Genomic DNA, 23,723 nt, shown 5'->3' on the forward strand with positions numbered 1-23,723 from the left:
AAATCTGTTCAGTATCAGTGCTTATTCAATGAAAACAAACAAACAATCAAATATTTCCCTTTAGAATATATGTAATTAAGTAGATAATAAAGTATTTAAATATAAATGTAAACGTCTAAAAAGAGATAGCCTAAAAAAATTATGACGACTGAAATACCGATTGAAAGACTATTTGGAGAACGAACTAACAGTAATGTCGTCGTCATGTAGAGTGGTGTAAGAACAGGGTAATGTTAAGTTTAAAAAGGTATCATTTTATTTCCGAAAATTCTGGTGTGGTGGTGATAAAAATAATAGAGCCAATTAGGAAGACAAATTAGCCGATGTACCATTACCTTTACATTCTCAGCTATATCTCTTAATTATCTAAAATCTAGTAATTAAGTAATAGTAAGTAACTAAAAGTAATTTATATCTTACTTAAATAAATTGCGATTTTTTAGAGTCTGCGGTAGTTCAAGATAAAAATATGAATCGTCTGTAAAATTACAAGAACAGTCCGCAATCCTCATTCAGTGATTGTGCGAGGGGCGAAGTGTACAGTTCGCAGTTTTTGTTCGCAGCCTCGATTCAAAGCGAAGCCTTCGGGGGCTCGAAATAAAAGGATTGTGTGTTTTCCATCTACCTACCTGATTTGCATTGTTCTATTCTCACTGACCATGGAATTGGTTATTGTTAGTCTAGAATTCAATAATATAAAGTCAATTTTAGTTCCGATGTTATTTGAGTTTTCAAGACCACTTTGGAATACTAATAACTCGATTTGTTATCAAGAACATTATGAGTTTGGATGTTTGATTTTTTTTACTTATTTTCGGTTTTTATTATTACTGGCAAGAATGTATCTTGAGTACTTTGACTGATGTGGACGATTCAAATACGTCCAGTCAAATACGTCTCTTAAAATATATTTTTTTAAATAATTTCCATAAAAATACATATTTCAAAAGCAATAATATTCCAAAGCTCATTGAGGACAATGTCATTTAACTCTTCAATTTTCTTTTTTTTCAAACGTAGAGAACTATAGCCGCGGTGGCATCGCAACGCAATTTGCTGAAACGGGGTCGTAGCGAAGTTATGTGCGGAGGTTCCTACTAATTAAGGTTACTCATACATCGTTTCCTTTCCATTCCAACTCTTATCTCAATAGTATTATGAAATTATATACTTTATTGTAACTTTACAATAAAAAAAAACTATTAATATCCCATTTCTTGATTTATCTCTTTCTTGTAAAGTTTCTTTCTTCTTCTTCTTCACCCTGTCCAACAAGATTGGCCACTTACTTGTATTTAACTCTTTGTTTCCGTTGTACGGATACAAAGAGTACTCTATTTATAGTACTCTAGTTTTACTATAAAATATCTTATAATTTAATCCAAATGCAAGTGCGCAAATACGTGGCTTAGATTCAATAACTATTATGTTTCTAATGTTACAAATGCAAACAAAACATCCAAATATTGCAGTTTTTCATTCAAAGTTTATAAGAGAGATCATAAGATGTTTGAATAAGTTCAGGGAGTGGAATATCTTGTATACATTTTAGTTCACGATTAATGCAGCAAGCGTGTCTGTAACCTACAGAACATATAATACAAGCGTAGTATACAGATCGATCGCAATTATAGGTCTTCCTTGACATCCTGTAACTAAATTCAAGGTCGTTTAAGGGTCGTATTCACTGTCCTTCGTCGAACTAAAAATAACCTTAATGTTTTTTTTAGAATTCGATTATTTTATGTGCCCTTTCAAGTTCAAGCCGTCGACGATTACTTCCGATGTAGTTGTGGCTTCCAACTAACTCGATTTGCTTACAATTTCCAACGAACATAACTAATATGGTTTCTTTTAAATGGAGTCACGTTTTTGCATATAGAATTTGTGTTTGTCGTAATTGTTTGATATCTAAATTTAAAAAAAAAACTAAATTGCAATTGAATGCTTTCAATTGTTTTACAAATTATAATTTCTCTGTCCTTATCATCTCTATGGGTTTCGCCGAAACAGGTTATCGTTATCAAAATCGGTTTAACATTTGCCATTTCAATCGTCCTCCCATTATTAATCACGCGTCGTCTTTCACGCATTTTCCATCTTTTTCTAGGCTTATTCCTATCGATGTAATCCTCCATATGTCGTATATAAAAACATCTTTAAATAAAATAGGTAAGTTAAATGTAACACTGCAATTTTATTAAATTCCCGCTTCAAATTCTAACAAAAGTGGCTCTAGAATGTTTCCTTTGTGAACTTCGAAATTGTGGTAGCCTTAAATCTTACTAAAAGGGCAATGGTTACATTTGATACAAAAGCTTTAAAATATGGTGTACGATATTAGAACTGAGTACTTTATTATAGGATTTATTTGCTGTTGGAATTGATGTAAGCCGCGAATGTATACGTAATTAGTGTTAATTCTCGGTTTTAAGCCTGCGTTTACATCATTAAAAATAATATTAAATTATTGAATCGTAAAAATTTAATGGAAATGTTCAAAATTATGGTTGCTTTAGTTATAATGTTTTGATGCAAATCGTAAAATCTTTCTGGTTTTCCTCTCTTTATAATGTAAGAATAAAAGCGCCTTTACAAAGTTAATAGTAAAATTCGGATAATATTAATGTTTATTCTAGAAATTTCTTTAAACGACAGATCAGTGGATTTAATACGATTATGCATTACATAAATCAGTTAATTACATATAAGTACATAGCTAGTGAAACCATAAAAAACATAATTGAAGCCGTTTATTTACATAACAAAGTATATAGCTAATCTCGGTCATAAGATTTCGATTGTAATTACTACAGAAGGAGAATTGTAATTAAATTAAAAATATCAGATTTGAAATAATTTCCTTGTTAATTTTGCTGTATTGTTTTTTATTTGTATACTAACTGTCGCCTTAGACTCCGTCCGCAATTGAAAAATAGTAGTCGATTCTCAGACCTACTGAATATCCATGTCATAAATGATGGATCATGCTTTTAGTTGTAAATTTTTTTAAAGCTATAATAATGTTATGTTATACTTATAGAAAGAAAATATATATTTAATCTATGAAAATAATCATTGAATTATAAAAAAAAACAATTGGTGACTTATTAACTTTTATTTACGTAGGCATTGAGGTCCAAATTCCGGTAACCCAGTTCGCTAACTCGACACCTCTACCGGGCTGGCTCGAGCGTTTGCTTTCCAGTTACAGACACGGTGTCAAGTTTGTGACTGAGAAAATCAATGGTTTGATGCACAGTGTTGTAAGAGAAGGTACCGTGTCGGGGACAGAGGCACTATGGCGTCAGTGGGAGGGGTGTTTGGCGCGGGAGAAGCCAGGCTCCAGGGCCGTAGCTTACATAACGCTGAGAAAAACGAATGCACAACCGACTGTTTGCTGTCTCTCTCGCACATTATTAGAACGCGTCTACAGCTAAGCACATTTTCCTGCAACAAATACAATATTTTACGGAGAATAAAACCTTTATATTTTATTTTGCAGATATGAGTAGCTAAGATTTTTCGTAATAAAATAATAAATACAAGCATGCTCCCCCTGTGCGACCTAGACGCACTAGAGACGAGAGTCTAGATATAACTTTTCTTCAAAAATGTTCTATTGCTCATTAACTTTCTGAGTTGCAATCATCAAGTATTTACTACAGAAGTAATTACTAAATTGAGCTAAGTTCAGACGCAGAAAAGTAATTATGTATACATCGAAACACTTAATTATGGCTCGATATTAATCTTTGAATCAATATACAAATGACCCCTGTAACTTTTACCAATTAAATTAAACAAATGTAAGTTAATAATTGTATTAACTACGTAAGCAGATACTACTGATGGGTAGACAATGTTAAGTAATAAGCAATTGTGAAAATACTGTCCAGTGTGATCGCGGCCGCTCCCCGGGCCGTACATGTGCCGAGCGAGAGCGACTCGCGTAGTGGGCCCAGTGCCACCGTCGCGAACCAGCGTAAACGAGAAACGCTCCGTTTAAACATTTTAAATTTCGAATCCCCCGATCGTTTGTTGTTTTAAAAGGTGCCTGTAATTTTATTTCTTTTTTTAAATAGTGCAGAATTTTTTTCTTTTTATTTTTCTTTAAAGTGAAGTTGGTCAAGGGTGTTTCGCCCCGGGAGCATTGCTATAGCAACGGATGACGTCAAGTTCACGGGCGGCTGGTGCATTTTCGTTCGATAATCGCTGCTTTCATAGCCCTTGCTTTATTTTGTTTTAACAGCGTAGAAGGTTAAAGGTGAGATGCTATGCAATTCTTTATACGCTTTACAAAAATAGTATCAGATATAAATGCCTAAATATATTAAAATATAAATTGACATCAGGGGCATTGTTTTAATTTATTCTACGATACTATTTACGACGTATATTTCTTATTGTAAACTATTAATATTTTCCTTATAAATAATCTGAGGTTTTATCTATTTTTAAGATATTGAGCTAGAGAAGAACTTTAAGAAAATATTGCAACATTATAGTATAATAATATATTTTCTTATAAAATGTACTAAGTTTGCTGGCGATTGTTACACAAGCCTGGGAGTGAATCTTTGTATCGGTTCTTTGGTTAGCCCAGCAATGGGCATTTCTATACATAGACAAAATATTATTAAAAGGGGCCGTCGCCACCGTTAATTTGTTGATTATCACTAAACGCTGATTAAAATATCATTAACATTTAATTAAGAACGTGTAGGTAACATAGTTACGTCATTAATATGTAATTACTATACTGTTGCCGTTTTATTAACAATTTTAATAAGTAAATTTCAATATAAAATAACTCATTGTAAACAATTTGCTCTGCGTTTAATACTTAGAAACAATTCTAATGACATATAATTCGTTTATAATTATAACAGCCATTTACTGCAAATGTCACGGACTATGTCCTTTAGTAAGTTATTAAGATTGAATCCCTTTTTAATCCCAAGTTAAATGTACAAGTTCGTACCAATGTGTAACCTAGAGGATTGATTTTGCGGTCAATCTGATTAAAGACCATGGTCGTTTAGTAAATTGAGCTCGAAGGAAAATCGAGAGGGATTCATGTCCTTTAGACATTCAAGAGCTGTTGACGTTTACTAACTATGCATATTTCCAAACATTTAATAGCAATATTTAAAAAAAAAAAAACTAAAAGGAATGGTGGGTATGTGCCAAATGCACATGTCGGGGAGAAGATGTATAGGAAGGGTAATATTCTTTTTCTGTAGCCTCCTCTCCTTTGCCTTTATATCTACGGGCAGCGGTCACTTTACTATTATATGGTGCCTAATATATGGTTTGCCATCTTTAACTATAAAAAAACCGAATTCTATATTGCGTAGTACAGTTCACCTATATACAAGATATATGTATATAATATGCGGCCAAATTACCCTATAAATAATATCCAATCGCTTTTCTGACATACGCAAGCGAAACAGCAGTTGTCGTATCGAATTACGGCCGCTTAATGTCTCGAATGGCGTATAAATACATTGGCCATTCGGACACCGCACCCTCAGGGCGGATGTAGAACATCAAGTGTGAAACTGAATGACCTAGACCCGAGATGCAATCTTAAATAGGTCTCTGACGATCTATAAAAATTTAGCACTTTAATGCTAAGCTTTCATTTTAAAAAAGTTGTGTATTTGAATTGCTAATTAGATCTTTCTTTTGATCGTCTTTTCTTTATGGAAGACAATATCATTTGACATGTAATTGAATATAGGCACTTTGTAATGTCATAAAATCTATCGCTTTTCTAAAAACATTTCTTGACGCCTTTCCAAGGTCTTCGATTCCATTTCGGTCCTAAAATTCACTATTTTATTACGTGTTATAGAAATTAAATCTCTCTTTTACCAATATGATAGTCGCAAATTATTAAATTCCATTTGGTTAGATAGCGTCTATAAAATTCGAAATATTAAAAACAAAAAAACCTTTATTGTTTTCTTCTATGAGCTGGGGTCTGGTGTCTAAACTATAGTGTTACAAATTAATATAAATATTTATACCTTATACATAGCTCTTATTTAAAAACTATCTATGTGACATTGTAAATTTTGATTACGAATATTGTCGTCTGGCACAGGATGGTCTGTAGCATTGCAATTCCTTGCTGTTTATACAAACTGAACCAATGCAATCACCGAAGCCTCCAGCGCTCGAGATTAGTCCCGTTCCAATTCTGTGAGTAGTTCCGACTGACATGCTCATCGTTAGTGTTGTGCGAACTATCGATAGTCGATTGTAAATTTCATATTGTCGATATCGATATTGTGTAGCGAGACAACTCTATATCAAAAACTAATCGGTATTTCGTTTGTTTAGCCAAAAGGGTAGCTATGGCAAGTTATAACGTTATCTGTTGTAAATATACTAATTCCTTCATTTTTACTTAATAAGGTGGTAAACAAGCAAGCGGACACCTGCATTCGACGAAATGGCGAAGCGATCTCTGTCGTTTACATCCGCAATTGTAGACATTTAATGAACGGATTATGGAGGCACAGATAAAGCGTATTTCTCCATCTTACAGTTTCCCTCCATTCTTTTCCATTTACATTTATAAAAGAGTGTGAAATAAAGGGGACTAAAATTAGCCTGCCCTTTCGTGCAATAGTTTGGTGTAACTGGCTTCTACAACTTTAAATTTCATATGCAACAATTACGAGAAAAATATTTAATTATGTTTTTAATAGCGTTTTTTCGCGTATAACAAAATGTCGCAGTATCTGTCACTTCCACTTAATTATGATCTCACATAATTTAGGTTAAACTAAGCCATACAATCTAGACTAAATCCACGACACAAATCACCGATAGCTTTGCCTAATAGCGGGCAATTAATCAAGTCCCGAGTATGCCATCGGCGATAGTGTTCCCAGTTTAGCACGGACTGGGAATTAAGGGAATATTTAATAAAACATAGAGATGAATGGATCGGCTACTACATGTTTTTTTTCGTCTAATAGATTACAATTATGCAGCCATTTTTTTTTCTTCTTATATGCCATTTCTGTACCAACTATTATATGTTTTGCACATTTTCTGACAGAACTAACTGAATCGTGACTCTCACATCAGGCCAGTGGGCAGAAATCCTTGTTTCGCTGTATATTTGTGTATGAAATTCATCAGAGAAAAGAACGTTTATATAAACAAAATTAACATTTCAAGAAGCTTCCTTAAAGGCCAACGCATCTGCGGTTCCTCTGGCGTTGCGGATGTCCATTGGAGTCGGATCAAATAATCTTAAGCGATTCGTTGCTCGTTTGCCACCTTCTACTATAAAAAAGATAGACATTTAAGTTAAATTATCTCTCCTTTTTTCAATATATTTCCGAGTAGTTTTTATTTAACATCAGTGACATATACTTGATGCAGTATATCTAGAATAGAATTCTGTTGGCCATCTTTGCGGGCCAAATGCGACCTCTTTAACGACCGACATTTTTTACAGCGCAATCTTATAAAACGTATAGAAAATAATGCTTCCATTAATGGCTTATGTCATAAAAAGAAATAATAACTTAATCGATCTTCCATTGTTTCACAAATTAAATAGGACAAATCAGAAGCTAGATTAGGATTTATAATATTATCAAAATATGTCGTCGTGATTTAAACTGCATATAAGTGCGACATAATTCAAAGATATATGTGTAAAGTCAAGCAACGCACTTGCCCAGAATAGTTGTCTATGGCCAAATCACTCCTAACTTCGGAGTCCGAGCCTCTCAGTGGGGTCATATAGCTGGTGATGATGATAACAAGGTCATATAGTTCTTGAAGATAGGAATATTACGTTTGTAGTATAACCCATAAGAATACCTTTGTGTGTGAACACAAGACCTAACGAGAGTACTCAAATTAGTACGTTAACATTCCTCGCAATTACGCATACAATTCCGCGTAGTTGCATGAACGTTTTCACATACAAAAGACATGTATAAAAACATATAGTTATCTCACTCATACTACTTATAAATTCGTGAGACATCAATATATTTGTACATGTGTTTTATAGACGTAAAATAAAAGTAATACGCATTAATGCATTGTGCAGTAAGTACTAACATAGCTGGCACAAAAGAGTCACAATTGCGTTCTCAAAAGAACGTAAACCAGTTTTCCAATATGAACTTTAACGCAATACAATTAAAATTCGTAATCGAATGAAATTGTGTACACGAAATGCGTAGTAGTAGAAACATTGTTACACTTGATAAAGGTAAAGAAAACATGTTAGGAAAACATATTTCATGCGGATGATGCTGGTTTATGAGAAGGGTTGGGAAGTGCCTCATAAGCTATTTTATGTGTTACTAGTTATTTATAAAGGACGTTAAAAAGCTGTTTTCGGTAAAACGGTTTTTCTTACGTAGATTTTTTTCTTAACCTATGTATACGGCCTGTAGTGGTCGTTACCCATAGAAATTCTTAATTTTGCGTGTCATTTAACAGTAGCACCATTTGTTCCCTTTAAAAAAAAGTATATTGAACACTTTTTAAAATGTCTGTTACCAATGCTACGTTAGAATTTAAAAAAATAATAAAAAAAACACTCATTCCCCTTGTTTGGTATGAAACGGTTTATTGGTTCGAAAAATCTCTAGTCTATGAAAGAATATAATTTTTTGATTCGGTTTAGAACATTAAATAAACTAGCTGTCGCCCGCGACTCCATCTGCGCGGAATTAAAAACAAACTAAATAAGTATGTGTTCTTCCAAACTATGTTCTATATCTGTGCAAAATTTCTGATCCATGCAGCCGTTCTGCCACCTTCAAACATCCATCCATCTAAACGTTCACATTTATAATATTAGTAAGAAGTAAGTAGTTACTACAAGAGTTATCAAATATTTAAACACGACTAAAGTTACTTAAAGTTACTAAATTGGGTTACAGTAACAATCAATGATTACTAACATAGTACTAATATCATTAATGATTCATCCAATGAAGGACGTGCATTAAAAAATGATTCATAAAGCCACTTACAAATGAGTCATAATCCTAACACGTTATTTGTGTAGGTATTTTTTCTAACCACATCAAGTACATTGATAACTTTATTACGTCAAAATAAGTAACAACATGCTTTGAATCGAACGTATTCTTGGAAAAACACAAATTGGTAGACCGCAGATCTATCATTACTAACGCTTTACGTTAAATTTGTTTTGGTTGTGACTATGATACGCTTATGTAATGGTCACCCGACTTTGTCAGAAAAAACAAAATGTTGCCTATGTTATGCCTCCAGCCATCAGTTACTTTCCCGTCAAAATCCTGTTAGAATGCGTCCTTGCGGACAGACAGGCATTTTGAAAATTAGGGTTTCGTTATCAACTACGCAATTACTGTGTACGAAATAAGTATTTTTGATATTGTTATAGTAGATCGTGTTTTGTTTATTCAATTTTTTTTTCGAGATTCTCATAGTAAATGGAAAATTCTCAAGCTTGCTAAATATCAGAAGGCTTTAAAAGTCCCATGCAGACTGTCGTAATGTTATTAACACCGGCCTTCGTGCCAATTGCAAAGAAAAATAAATGCTATTATGTGTGGTATAGGACACAAACTCGCTAGACATCAGTCGAGGTCACGTTGCATAATGTTGACACTCGTAGCCCATGCTCGGTGCGTCGAAGCGGTGGGAGTGATTGACGCTACTAAGGATTCTCGAACGTTACCACTTTTACTTCTAACGTGACACGAATTCAGAATGTGTTTGTTATAGTATGAGTTATGCGTCTTTGTTCATCGAATTTAGTACATCATACATCATTTTATATTAAAGAATAACTGTCGCCCCCGACACCATCCTCGCAATTCAATAAAAAAACTTAATTGTTAGTCTATGTATTCCTCCAGGCTACGTTGTACATCTTTACTAAATTTAATTGAGATCCATGCGGTCGTTTTGAAGATACCTTTAAATAAACATCCATCCATACATTCAAACATTCCCATTTATATTAGTAAGATTTTGACTAATAAAAAATAAAGTTGAATATACAAAAAATTTGATCCAGTTATTTTTTTTTTCATTTGTTTGAAATGCCTATATTTTTACTATTGTTGATTCTATCGAAAAATTATAGTAATTCAATATTTACGCTTGACCCAAAACACGCGCGGCATCTACAATGCAAATACCTGTTTTAGAGGTCTGTCGTAATAGAAAAGAAACAGTGAAAGTTTTTTTAGGCGTAGTATTTGAATCGATTCAAGAAGCAGATTCGCGAAGTTTTAAATTACGTATCATTGACGATTAAATAAAATTATAATAAATTGCTAATTTTCAAAATATAATATTTAATATTGTTTGACTGGCAGGAAATACTTTTGAGTGTTAAGTTTAAAAAAGAAAAAAATATGTTTTTTGTATTTTTTTTATTTAATTTTTTTTGTCTAAAATAATAAACCAAAAATATATCTTTGTTTACTTTACGATATTAACAATACAAAATTGATGATATTGAATATTAAATGCCGATAGAAGGTCTATTAAGTTTTTAAATTAATAACTATCTGCTAACGACAAGGCTTTAATTATGAACAAGGCATTTTCCAGGAATTCCCTTGTTTCATTTTCCGAATGATTAGGGAACCATCGCACGGTCTGACATTTTTACGTTAACCATTTCATTGGAAAACTGTTGCAACTTGAAAATCACTTGTAACTTTTATTTTTTAGAGACGTTCGATGCAGGAAATCAATTTGAAACTTAATCTATCGATTTACAACTCCAATAATTTTCTTTTAACTTCATTTTTTATTTAAGAGTCCGTTGCTTAGGAGTTTAGCACTTGACTTGTAATCTGCAGGTCCTGGGTTCGAATCGCGTCATGTACTGATGTGTTTTACGATTTTCGGTTTACATATGTACATTTATGCGATGTTCTTAAGATGACGGAAAACATCGTGATGCAACCTACACATATCTGCGGAGACATTCAAAGATATGTGTGAAGTCAAGCAACCTATCCTATTTTTTAAAGTATTGGTTGAGCTTAAAATAATTACGACCACAATTGAAATTGTCGTTAACGGATTTTTTTAATAAATAATAGTCGGCGTCGTACGGATTCCTACTAACAATAATTCTCGTTCTCATAAAATATTTTCCATTAAAGAAATTTCAAAGCAACTCAATGTCCTCCAAATTGTCTACAAGTATAATAACATCTCAAATCTGGGCCACAGTTATACCCTGAGTACTGACTCATGAAATTACATAATAAAGAGATGTGGGACAAGAAACGACTTCTTATTTTGGACTTGTTCCATATTTTACTTATATTTAATAGATTTTGATAACAACTACTTTGATGTAAAATATTCTCCTATTTTGTTCGTAAACGTATAATTTTTAACAATATTTTTTACTTCAAAATCTATCATCAACTTGCTCTTATCCCTACGGAGGGTCGGCACAGTCACTCCTCCATACATCTCTATCAGCCGTCATATCTGAATCCACCTCCTTTAAAATCTATTTATACTTATGGAAATACCACGAAGGAAATAAAGTTGAGTAAAAATACACAGATAATATTATAATTGTGAAAGTTGAAAGTAAATCTTACTTCTTAATAATATTATAAATGCAAATTTTTGGATGAATGGATAGATGTTTTTAGAAGGAATCTCCAGAATATTACGCGGACGGAGACACAAGCGATAGCTAGTTTTTAAATAAAACAATCTTTTTATAATAATAAAAATGCTTTGTTAGATCTAACAGGCTTAACTTAAATACCAGGAGGCATCTACACTTAGGCAAGTATCACAACAATGTTAATAACTTATAACCAAGTTAAATTAATTGAAACCTTACAACGTGATACAACAATGTTTAATATCACCGTAGAATTCCGCTGCCTCGATGTATTTACATTTCGTGTTGTCCCTGCCTTTTCAAAGTGAATGAAAGAGATGAACAAATTTTATGCAATGTTTCAACAATGGAAACAGTAACACGAACAAGATCGTGTGACCTTACTACCAACCTCGGAAATGCGTTGGGACGTAAGAATTATTATGTATAAAAACTGTAATAAAGTTACGTCGCACGTTGGGATAATTTATTATACATGATTGTGTCCTTGAAAGAACAATAAAGAAAAACATACGTTTTCATTACAGTTTTATCCCACATGGTTATATGTAATTATCTTTTGAAGGAACGTATTGAATCTCAAATTTGACAATATCCTTACAGAATTTATGACACAACAGCTTTTTCTGATACTTTGTAATGTATACGTCTCTCTCTTTCACCGCTTAAGTTATATCTTTCCTCTCTATCGTGTAACGAAAAGTGTAGAATGTCACGCGTCTCTAAAACGTTGAGTTACAATTTATAGCCTTGATTTAATATCGACATGAGAGCCTTAATAATTAGTCTATGCGAATTTTCAAAATGTGAAAAGGACGGTATAAATATTTATTATTTTCAACTTCAATAGAGAACCTATTACCTACCAATTTTATCTGAAGTATGATAGCTACGATAATCTCTGTTAATACCTCTATAAGACACGATGACCCTTACCTTAACCTACGACGTCTTTATGATCGCAATAACTTGGCCTTAATTTCGCTGTCAACGGCAGAAATGAAGTCATTAGGTTCATTCTGGCATTTTATGATATAATTGATTATGGGCTATATGATAAGAAAAAATTGTATAACAATGAGTGTTTCGTAGTTCTGCGTATTTATTTACGACAAGCTGTCACCCGCGAGTCCGACCGCGTGAAATTTAAAAACTTAATTAGTAGCCTATATTTTCTTAAAGACTATGGTCTACATCTGTGCCAAATTTCATCAATATCCGTTGTGCTATTCCGATGATATCTTCCACCTAAATATCCATTCATCCACCTAAACATTTGCATTAGTAAGATTTAAATTGGAGAATTAGGGACCCTTGCAAATTGCTTTTATGTAGAGTAGAGCAGGATTTACATATGTACATTTATCCGACGTTCTTACGGTAAGGGAAACATCGTGATGCAACCTGCACATATCTGAGAAGTAATTCAAAGATATGTGTGAAGTCAACCAACCCGCACTTGACCGCGGTTGACTATGGCCTAGTCACCCATAACTTAGGGTAGGCTCCGAGCCTCTCAGTGGGGACTTATAGTGAACTGATGATAAATGTTATAAAGTGGACATTTTATTTTTCTACTCAAAAACCACCAGACCGATTGCAAATATTATTTTATCATTAGAAAGCTATAACTTATTAAAATTGGCTATATTTATTATTACATTATTTGTATTTACTCACGGACGCAGTCGCAAGCAAAAGCTCTATAAAAATGCTTCAATGGAGGCGCGGAAAAAACTTCGTGAAATCTCATTAAAGTTTATTGTTTGCGTTGAAAATTACCTTCGTTGTTAGCTGTACTTTTACAACGTAAAGGCCGTTGGAAATAAAGAAGGAAATCGCTTTAGCAGAAACCTTACAACTTGCAAGGTAATATAATACATCAATGTCTGCTTTTATTTTCTGAAGAGAGTTTAGCGGTACGACGACACTGTCGAGCTCGGGAATTATTTGAAAAATTTATACTAAAGCGAGTCCCTTTTCACCTTTAATATTTTTACTAATTAAACTTCTTTATATGTTCTCCTAGTACTTAGAGGTATTAAAATTGTGATACGGAAATCTTCAAAGTATCTTTCGTTCCGCTAAGTATGCTTTGGCTGACTACTATTAATTTACATCCTTCTATAATATTTTAATCGATGTTTTAATTAATCTTACTTAATAAATGCGAATGTTTGAATGAATGAATGTTTAAAGGTATTTCCATAACGGTTCAACGGACCTCTATGAAATTTGGCATAGATGTAGAACAGTCTGGAAGAACGTATATGCTAGTAATTATTGTTTTTTTTTTTTAAATTACGCACGGATTGACACGCGGGTGGCTATTTAAAATATATTTCCATTTAATTCCAAATTATAATATTTATTCATCATCATCATCAGCTCGCTATACGTCCCCACCGAGGAGCTCGGAGCCTACCCTAAGTTAAGAGTGATTAGGCCATAGTCAACCACGCTGGCCAAGTGCGGGTTGGTTGACTTCACACATATCTTTGAATTTATTCTCAGATATGTGCAGGTTGCATCACGATGTTTTCCTTCACCGTTAGAACGTCGGATAAATGTACATATGTAAATCGGAAATCGAAAAACACATTGGTACATGGCGGGGTTCGAACCCAGGCCCTGCAGATTGCAAGTCAAGTGCTCGACCCCTGAGCCGCCGACGCTCTTTAATAATATTTATTAAACTCCTTTAATCGTTGTTTTCTATAGAGTACAATTTAAATATTTTACAGTTGATTAGAGTTGTGTCGTCCTGAACAAAGGATTCATGCCCGAAGTGTTACAAAGGCGGGCTCTATATATTGTGACGTCACTGTAGCGGTATTGTTACTCAAGGAGGGCCTTAAGGGCCTCGAGAGATACGCTGTATACTAAAGCTTTGATGAAAACTAACAGACAATACGACTGCATAATAGTTTATTACTATGTCCTCGTAATTTATAATTTTAAGAAATTTATGCTAACATAAGACATACTGATATTTACTAAGGACTGTTTAAGTAATCACTTATAGAATACTTGCGTAAAATCGTTCTTATAACAATAGAGTACTTCCAGGCTTAAATTTACGTTATTACTAGCTTTTGCTCACGACTTCGTCTGCGCGGAATTAATAAAATCTTAGTTTTTTGCAGACTTCTTTAAATAAGTCTTGCGCTTTTCTTCTTTATTAATTTTTTACACTCGCTTATTAGTTAAGATGCCATAGAGATCTTATAAGTATATTTCTTTCTGCCACTAAGAAAAGATTATTCGAAGTCACGCTTACTCTTCACTCGACCCCTTATCTCAATTTAATGTTTAAACTCAACTTATATAACCGAAGGCCGTCACTGACGAAACACTCATATGAAAACATGGTCATCCCTCACAATTGAAAATAAAAAACGGAGATAATATTGTCATTTCGTTCAGGTTATAACAGTAGACATCCACGGTTACAATCGTGTATGCGTGATCGATAAAGATAGTGCATGCTTTTATTGATCACCTAAGAGATTCGCGATGGTGTGTAAGACATAATAAATATTATTTTAGAAAGATAAATTTATCTGACAAAAAAAGTTAGTTTTTATTTACCTAACCGCGATAGTACCGCCTCTCTTACCAGACCAGATATTCGAGTTTGACTATACTTTTACTAACTATTCGTTGAGGAAAGCGTCTCATTTCTTTCCTTAATACCAGGACTCCATGACATAAAAGGTACGCACCACATCAAAGGTCCTTTCATTGCGTCAGTCATTGTTCGTCGCATTTTTGATGTTCGCTGTGGAGTTTAGGTTGATAAATAAATGAAAAATTGCAGTTTAAATACATAAATTAGTTGTGCTTAAGAATACCGTATTGCATTATCTTACTAATATTATAAATGCGAATGGTCGGATGGATAGATAGATGGATGTATGTTTGTTTTAAGTTATCTCCAGAACGGCTGAACTGATCTCGATGAAATTTGGCATACATATAGAATATAGTGTGGAAGAACTCAGCCCCTATTATTTTTTTAACTCCGATCGGACGGAGTCGCGGGCGAAAGCTAGTCACTACATAAAAGATAAATCAAATGTTAATTTTAATAGTCATGATTGTAAAGACATGATAACAAACAAAAACATTTTTCATGCTTCGCATTCAAGATATCTGACAGTGGAGTCTCACTGTTAAATTTACATAAAATGGTAAAATGTTTAAAAAACAGACACTAATATTTTTTAAGTCAAGTCATTCTGCAGTAGAATTTCACCCTAAGTAAACATCACCAGCGCCCTTAATATTTAAACTTATTGTTATCTCTGTTTTTTTAAAGGTAATAAAAGAGATGACGATATGTTTTACACAGATATTTTAGTCTCAGAAACCATCGGTCAATCTTATCGTTTTTAATTAAATTCATTTACCAAAGCAATGCTAACGAGACGACACTTTTCTATGTAAAAATATTTCCTTCCTTTGTTTAGGAAAATTATAAGCACCTTTAAGAAACTTATTTTTTGTTGAAATTACAGTGTCAGAGTGTTGAAGTGATAAATACGATTACTTAAAGGTTTTTGTGATGATAAAGTGAACCCGAATGCTGCGATTATATGGAATTCTATATATATAGCGAATCATGGTAAGTATTTTATATACATGCTTTAATTTAGTTTCGTAAATGTATCGATATTTGTCATCAAGTCTTGCGAATTACATTTAATCCACTGCCTGGATATTGATTGAGCTGATTGCATACATTTGTAAATTATGAGGCAGTGCCATATTATATGTTGCTGATCTGATGATGGAGCTGGAAGATGGTCATAGGAACTCCGAAATTAGACAACCTTATCGAGTTTGAGGTTCTTTGAATCGTGACGAATAAGTCGTCTTATAATTTTTTTTATAATAATTTTTTACATAATACATGAATTAAGAAGATTTCATATATGTTTGAGGTCTAGTTAAAACTTTGCTAAAGTTTAATTTTATTTTATGATATACTATTTAATTAAAAAAAATATATTAAATATCTCGTTCATTGTCTTTAAACGATAGCGAAACGTAATTGAAACCCTCACAATAGCAAAGCAATTAATAGCAAACAAAGAATCATCTTTCTGGTATTTTACATCACCTATTATTCAATGTTATATTAAATATTTGCTAAAATAATATTTATAAATCTAGCCAAATCAATTATTGGCACAAAAGAAATAGAAAAAAATGTAAGTTTACTTTTACATCGTGTTGTTGATACAAACAGAACTTTTTATACCTTTTTTTACTTTTAATTTTAAAATTTTCAAACTTAGAATGTTTTATGTTCTTTCTTCCTTCTAAATTTGAAAAAATGTTAAAATAAAAAAATATAACACATTTTTTCATAATAAGTTTACTGCCTATCTCTAATTAACGATGAGAATAACATGCAACGCTGCAATGGTTTAACTTCGCATTTCCTCAATTATAGAGGTCAGTTTAGCCAACACCTGCTCCACGCCCACGCATGCACGACTTATGATTAATTAACTCCTTAAAAATTGCATGTAATATTTAGGACGTGCTCAAAACCAGCACTTAAAACCTCGTGTTAACATGGATCAACATTTAAAATGAATTATTGTAAAGTTACGTATCGTAAATAACAATACGTTTTTAAAGATAACTTACGGTCAATTAGATTTATAACAATACTAGCACGCCCGCGACTCCGTCCATGTGGCACAAAAAAACATAACTATTAGCCTATGTGTTCTTCCAGACTTTATTCTACATCTATGCAAAATTTCAGCAAGATCCATGCAGCCGTTTTGGAAATACTTTCAAACAAACATCCATCCATCCAAAGATTTATATAGTTAAAATTAGATATTTTAATATTTTATTCAATATTGTAATTAATTGAATTACAAGATATTATTTAAAATAATTATAGATTTACCTTTTAGATTAAATAAAGTTGAGTTCAGCTAATTTAAAATATACATTTTTCTTTTTAAATTTGTAATTTCTTAGAGAAACATTTGCTGAAGGTGAAAGATGAAACCAACATCGCTTGTGGCGCTCTTGAAAATTTTATAAAGCGAGCTTGAGGGTAAATTAAATGCTCAGCACATTTTAATCTTGGTGAAATTAATTTTGTACAGACCAGAGGCCAGAGTTGAGACCGGGCGGGCGGGCGATATAGAATACTTTAGATTCTATGCGTGATGAATATTAAAAAGTGGGGGAAATAAAATATTGTTGGCTTTTTAAACCAACTGCATAATATTAATTAAAAAGTTAACTGTATTGTCATTTATGCAGTGTATTTCATAGGATTCCTGAAACCAAAATCCCTTATTAAAAACATATTGTTATATCTGTTTTTATCAAAGACTAGCTGTCGTCCGCGACTCCGTCCGCGCGGGATTACAATAGGTTCCTAAAGAGTTTTCCCGGCAACAATTTGATTCTTTCTCACCTTTTAAACCTTCCCTAGACCTTCACGAACATTTCAAGACCAAGATAAGGCCGTAAATATCCGTTCAGCCGTTCTCAAGTAGCGGCACTAACGAACAGCAATTATTTTTTTAGATAATGACAGTGATGGCGATATGTTTTATACAGGGATTTTGTGAACAGAAATTACAATTTATCATCCATATAAGAACAATATTCATCCTTCTAATTTCCTAAGACAAAACAACACATTTTTTTCTACACTATATGATAGAATTTAACGGTTTATAACAACTATTGAAAATTAGTGTCATCGATTAAAATAACCTTAAATCACTTTTCTAGCGAATTCATTAATGTAAATTACAGATTTAAATTTCTATGAATAACCCAAGTTTTACTTGAAAAATAAATGGTCTTACGTAAATGAGCTTTTTATTCGTTGTTAATTAATTAAAGTAAATTAAAATGTAAACTCAAATTCGCTGTAACCCGACCATTTTACGGACATTTTAAATAACTCTAGCGTCAATTAAGGTTCGAGTTATTTACATTCGTCTTCCAATAACAGCTTTTTGTTTATTTAATACCAATTTAAGGTGAGTTTTCACTGCCTAAATTCGAGTAAAAATATTGCTATCCCTCTCATTTTCTTTAAAGAAAACAGGAATAAGAATACGTTTAATCCATACCAATAGAATAGAAATATATTCTTACTAGTTGTGGACTTGACTCCGTCCGCGCGGAATAAAAAAAATGTAATAAGTATATGCTCTTCCACACAATGTTGTTACATCTATACCAAATATTACCAATTTCCATTGAGCGGTTCCCGAGATACCTTCAAATAAACAAACATCCATCCATACATTCGTCTAAAAAATCGCAATTATAATATTAGCAAGATACATGTCCATTTTAAACTAGCCTTTTGTATCTGTCGTTTTTGAAAAATAAAATCTACATATTGAGTAGGAATTTTAGTGTGTCTACAAATGGCTACCATGATGATAACTAACTTCACCTTCGTTTATTACATAGTTGTTTTCTTTGTTTCCAGAGTAGCTATTATTCTTTTAGCACCTTTTTTACAAGTGTTTTAAGTAGAAATTCTGAGAAATATTGTTTGTTACCGCGTCAATAGAATAGGAAAAGAATCAACATTTGGAATAATCAGATTGTTTACCATTTTATACGTTTAATTAAGAAGAAATATTTGTAACTATTATCAATGTCATTTTTCGTCTTAGCAATTGTTAACTATATTATAAATGCGAATGTTTAGATGGATGGATGTTTGTTTGAAGGTATCTCCAGAGCGGCTGAACGGATCTCGATGAAATATGGTATACATATAGAACATAATCTTGAAGAATTTAGGCTACTAATTATGTTTATTTTTTTATTCCGCGCGAACAGCGTTGCGGGCGAAAGCTAGTTATTATATAAAAGATAAGAGGATTCATTTCCAGTCAGGACAGATTATATAAATATGAGTAGAAACGTTGAATGGATTTTTTTTACTTTTTAATTCGCGGAGCGTTGTTTAAGCAGTTCATTTCAATGGAACGAGACAACGCTATGAATTTTTTAATACACAATTCGTTTTAGTGCTTCGAATTATTATTTTATTCTTTCTGTTATCCTCGGTTCCATTACTTTAAGGTTGTACAAATATATTTATTCGAATTAAATATTAAAATGTATACTAACAGTGGTATAACCCGCTTTAACATCTTCGCACGTATTGTCCCGGCTCGCCCGGTGAAATACCGCGACCACACAGAAGACAGGCGTCAAGTGTAAGCTATTCCGCGTTTCGTCTGATGAGTGTGCATCCCGGAGGCCTAATTTAGTCCTCTTTCCATTCCCACCCTATTTCTTATAAGGAAAGGATGGGAAGTGAAAGCGGACTTTCCGGATGAGAGGATGCATGGAAAGGGAAAATATTTCCTCTCTGTGCATCCTCTCCTCCGTCGATCAAAGGTAGGCAACGCATATGCAATTGCGTATTTCTATGGGCAACGGTCACTGCGCTATTTCAGCGACTTCAGGTGGCCGCTCGCTCGTTTGCCACCTTATGATATAAAAAAATACTTTAGACGTAAAATTTATTTGATGTATGTCTAATAATATCAAATACACGTAGATACTTATGTTTGTATTAAATATTTAATGTATTTAAATACTAGCTATAGGCCGCGACTCCGGACGCGCGGAATGAATACTGTTCTACATGTGTGCCAAATTTTATCACATTCCGTTGAGCCGTTCCGGAGATACCTTAAAACAAACATCCATGTAAACTTTCGCATTAGTTTTATTAGTAAAATTAGTAAGAATTACGATATATTTACTAATATAAGTACGACATTGACACTCATGAATGATTAACTATCATTAATGCTTAAGTTAGTAGAGTTTTAAAATGAAAAAAATGCATTTAGAAACTGTTTAAGCGTTTAAATAAATTATGTGGGAGATGCTAATCTGGCAATATCTAAAAATACTTCGACTTGAATTAGGAAGTTCATTGGTTGCAGTATTTTTTGTAACCACAACTATCCTTGAGTATCGAACTATAGTTGAATAGAACAGAAATAACGCTCAGCAAGGTCGTTCTAATTCATTCAATTGAATGATTATCCCGGAGTGATTGACACATCGCTGCTCTTTTAAGGTACGTGTCCATTGGCTCGCGCAGTACGCACCGGGTTTAGTTTGCTTTGATTTTACATAGCGTTGCTTACCATCAGCGCTGTCCGCATCGCATTAAGAGAAAGCAAATCCGTTTAATCAGTCCGTCCAGTGCATGCGGCGCGGGTCGATGAATGCGTACCTTTATGCACGTGTACATATTGATATAATAGTTAATAGAATTGTGAGAGTGATAAGATTATAAACATAGGTTAATAGAAGCATTGTAATTATTAAATAAAATCAGCTTTTGCCCGCGACTTCGTCTGTGCAGAATTAAATATAAAATTTAATAAGTGGTCCTCTAGTCTATTTTTTATATGGCAAATATAATCGAGAACACATAGACTACTAATTGAGTTTTTTTTTATTTCGTGGGCAAAGGCTAGTTTCGACATATGTCATTATTGACATTACGAAGACGCAATATTTATGTATTTTTGGAGAATGCTTTGGAAATTTCCTGTTGTTATTTTGATTTGAGTTGATAAAATATTATAGTATTTTTAACAAGTTATTTTCCAATATGTTTCCGATTTCATATCGCGTTGTTTCATGACAGATATTTGATACAATTCTCTCAATTTCTCTCAGTAATTTATTAATTTTTAATAGACTTATACGTTCTAAAGATAAAATTCAACATAATATTGTAGTCGACAAGAAGTTTTTATTGTAAAAAGTATAGCAATGGATTTACTTTGCCTTGAAGTCTTTTGTGTAAAGACTTACTGACGGTAAAGGATGAAACTTTTTCATTTCTTTACTTTTCTGATTATTGTTGTTAAAACATTTCTTATGTACTTCTAAGTAAATTGTTGCAATTCACACTTTATTAAAAAAAAAGATTTTAAGTAAATAAAGCTTAATGGCAGTGCTGATGTTTAAAAGATTTTTTTTTTATATCATAAGGTGGTAAACGAGCGTGCGGCCACCTAAAATAGCGAAGTGACCGTTGCCCATAGACATACGCAATTGCATATGCGTTGCCTGCCTTTAATCAACGGAGGAGAGGATGCACAGACACAAAATATTTATATACAGTATAGATTTTGGAATCCAAAAATAATATATGAACTTCATTCTCTAGGGAACATTAGGCTTTACCGCGTAATTTTATCTATCAATTAATTATCTACGCCCATATTCATATTTCATTTCACATTTCATGCTTTTAAAATTAATTATAACAGTTAGAAACTCTCTAAATACTTCGTGTTTGTTTCGCAAATCACATATGTATTTATATTCGTAAAGATGATTTCTTTGTTAATTTACCTAATATAAATATAACGACTATGACTCAATTGAATATCTAATTATTTTCCATTTTTGAATTATATATTTGTAGTCACACATCTACACATCTGAAAAAATGGTAATATTTCAAGTAAATAAAATCAACGCCTTTCATAATTTAATAGCCAATTAAATAATCTTAAGGGTTGCTGTACACTTATATTTTCAATTAGTTGTCGTCAGCTTATATGAACCAACTGTAGTCTACAGCGAACCTATGTAAACTTACTTCAGTCCTGTCCTTGTACGGGGGGATTTAATTTCCTCATTCTCCGTCGGGCCCGGATCCGTATTACTCGGGAATACTGATTGCTTTCATCATATGAGAGTTATTGTGTTCAGTGAAATGTACAGCCGAAAACGATGGACACAGTATTAAGTTTACTAATAGATTTAGTAGTTTAAAAGAGATATTAACTTGAGACAATACAATTAGCCTTAACATACTTAAAATATCTTAAAGTTAAAAGATTACTTTCAGGCAAAAATATTAGAGATGAGATGTCGCCTATTAAAAGAAAGTTCATTAGTTGCTCATATGTTCTTCCAGACTGTTTTACATTCATGCCAAATGTCATTGAAACCCGTCGACTCGTTCAGGAGTCCTTCTAACAAGTCTCCATCAATATAAACTTTGGAATTTAAAATATTAGTATGTATAGGAAGTTATGGTAAAAAGTAAAAACAACGTTTAAGGATTTAAATAAACTTGTATATAATATCCTTTTTATAATAATCACTATGGAGGTATATGTCCGATCCCTAGCACTGCTCAGAGCAAAGTCAGAAGTGAGAATGATCAAAATTTCAGGGGGTCGGACGTTTTTACCCTAGACCATAAACAATCTTTTATCATAAACAATAGAACAGTCATAGATTAATTTTTGTATAAATTGTAAATTTAAATAATTCCAACAGTATGATTAATGCAAATGTGATTAGGTATCCACTGTTCGAGCAAATAGTTCAGTAAAACAACATAAAGTCATTAGGACATAAACATACTACATAACTAAGCTAGGAAACTAAACGTCCGTGGCTTACAAACAAGTTCTTCAAGTCTATATTACGCGCACTTTACGCCCTCGACATAATTATACTAACGCTAAACATTTCCAAGGTTACGTTATAGTTTCAAGGTCAAAAGAATTGCATAAAATGAAGACATTTAATACGAATTAAATTAAAGAAAAAAATAAGAACTTAAAAAAAGAATCCGACCAATGATTACAGGCCAATACACATTGTTTTTTTCCTTTCTTTTCTCTGTTAATCGCTGAATTTGAAGTTGCCAGTTTAAAAGTCTAATTTCGAAACAAATAGACCGAAAGACAGATTTAGAAAATTAGATAGTTCTAGAACGACAATGTCTTAAGTAAGTAAGTAAGCTTAAAACGACAAGCATTGTTTGCAATCATAATTCCTACATAGTACAAGAAAGAAGATTGTAACTCTTTCACTTATTCCAGTACCACATAATACGTAAAATAATTTTCGTACTTTTCGCAGACGTCTCGCAAACGTGCCCTCATACTCGGAGCTAACAACAAATAACTATAAAATACGACAGACCCATTATGAATACAAATAAGATGATGTGCAATTTATCACTTGGGAAAACGAATCTAACCGTGAATTA

At 32.8% G+C, this 23,723-nt stretch overlaps 1 protein-coding gene across 3 annotated transcripts in view; it reads left to right on the forward strand.

Moving 5' to 3' along the window:
• The first annotated feature begins 3,909 nt into the window (after window positions 1–3,909).
• The window catches only part of chp (leucine rich repeat containing G protein-coupled receptor chaoptin), a 51,781-nt gene continuing 31,967 nt past the window's right edge, over window positions 3,910–23,723 (forward strand). For all 3 annotated transcript variants that reach the window (XM_013318605.1, XM_013318608.1, XM_013318607.1), the window contains exons 1-2: window positions 3,910–4,053; window positions 16,177–16,283. In XM_013318605.1, coding sequence (XP_013174059.1) covers window positions 16,281–16,283 — 3 coding nt within the window. In that variant the 5' untranslated portion in view covers window positions 3,910–4,053; window positions 16,177–16,280. The remainder of the gene's footprint in view (window positions 4,054–16,176; window positions 16,284–23,723) is intronic.

This window comes from Papilio xuthus, unplaced genomic scaffold, assembly GCF_000836235.2.
Source record: "Papilio xuthus unplaced genomic scaffold, Pxut_1.1 DF826923.1, whole genome shotgun sequence".
NCBI classification, from domain to species: domain Eukaryota; kingdom Metazoa; phylum Arthropoda; class Insecta; order Lepidoptera; family Papilionidae; genus Papilio; species Papilio xuthus.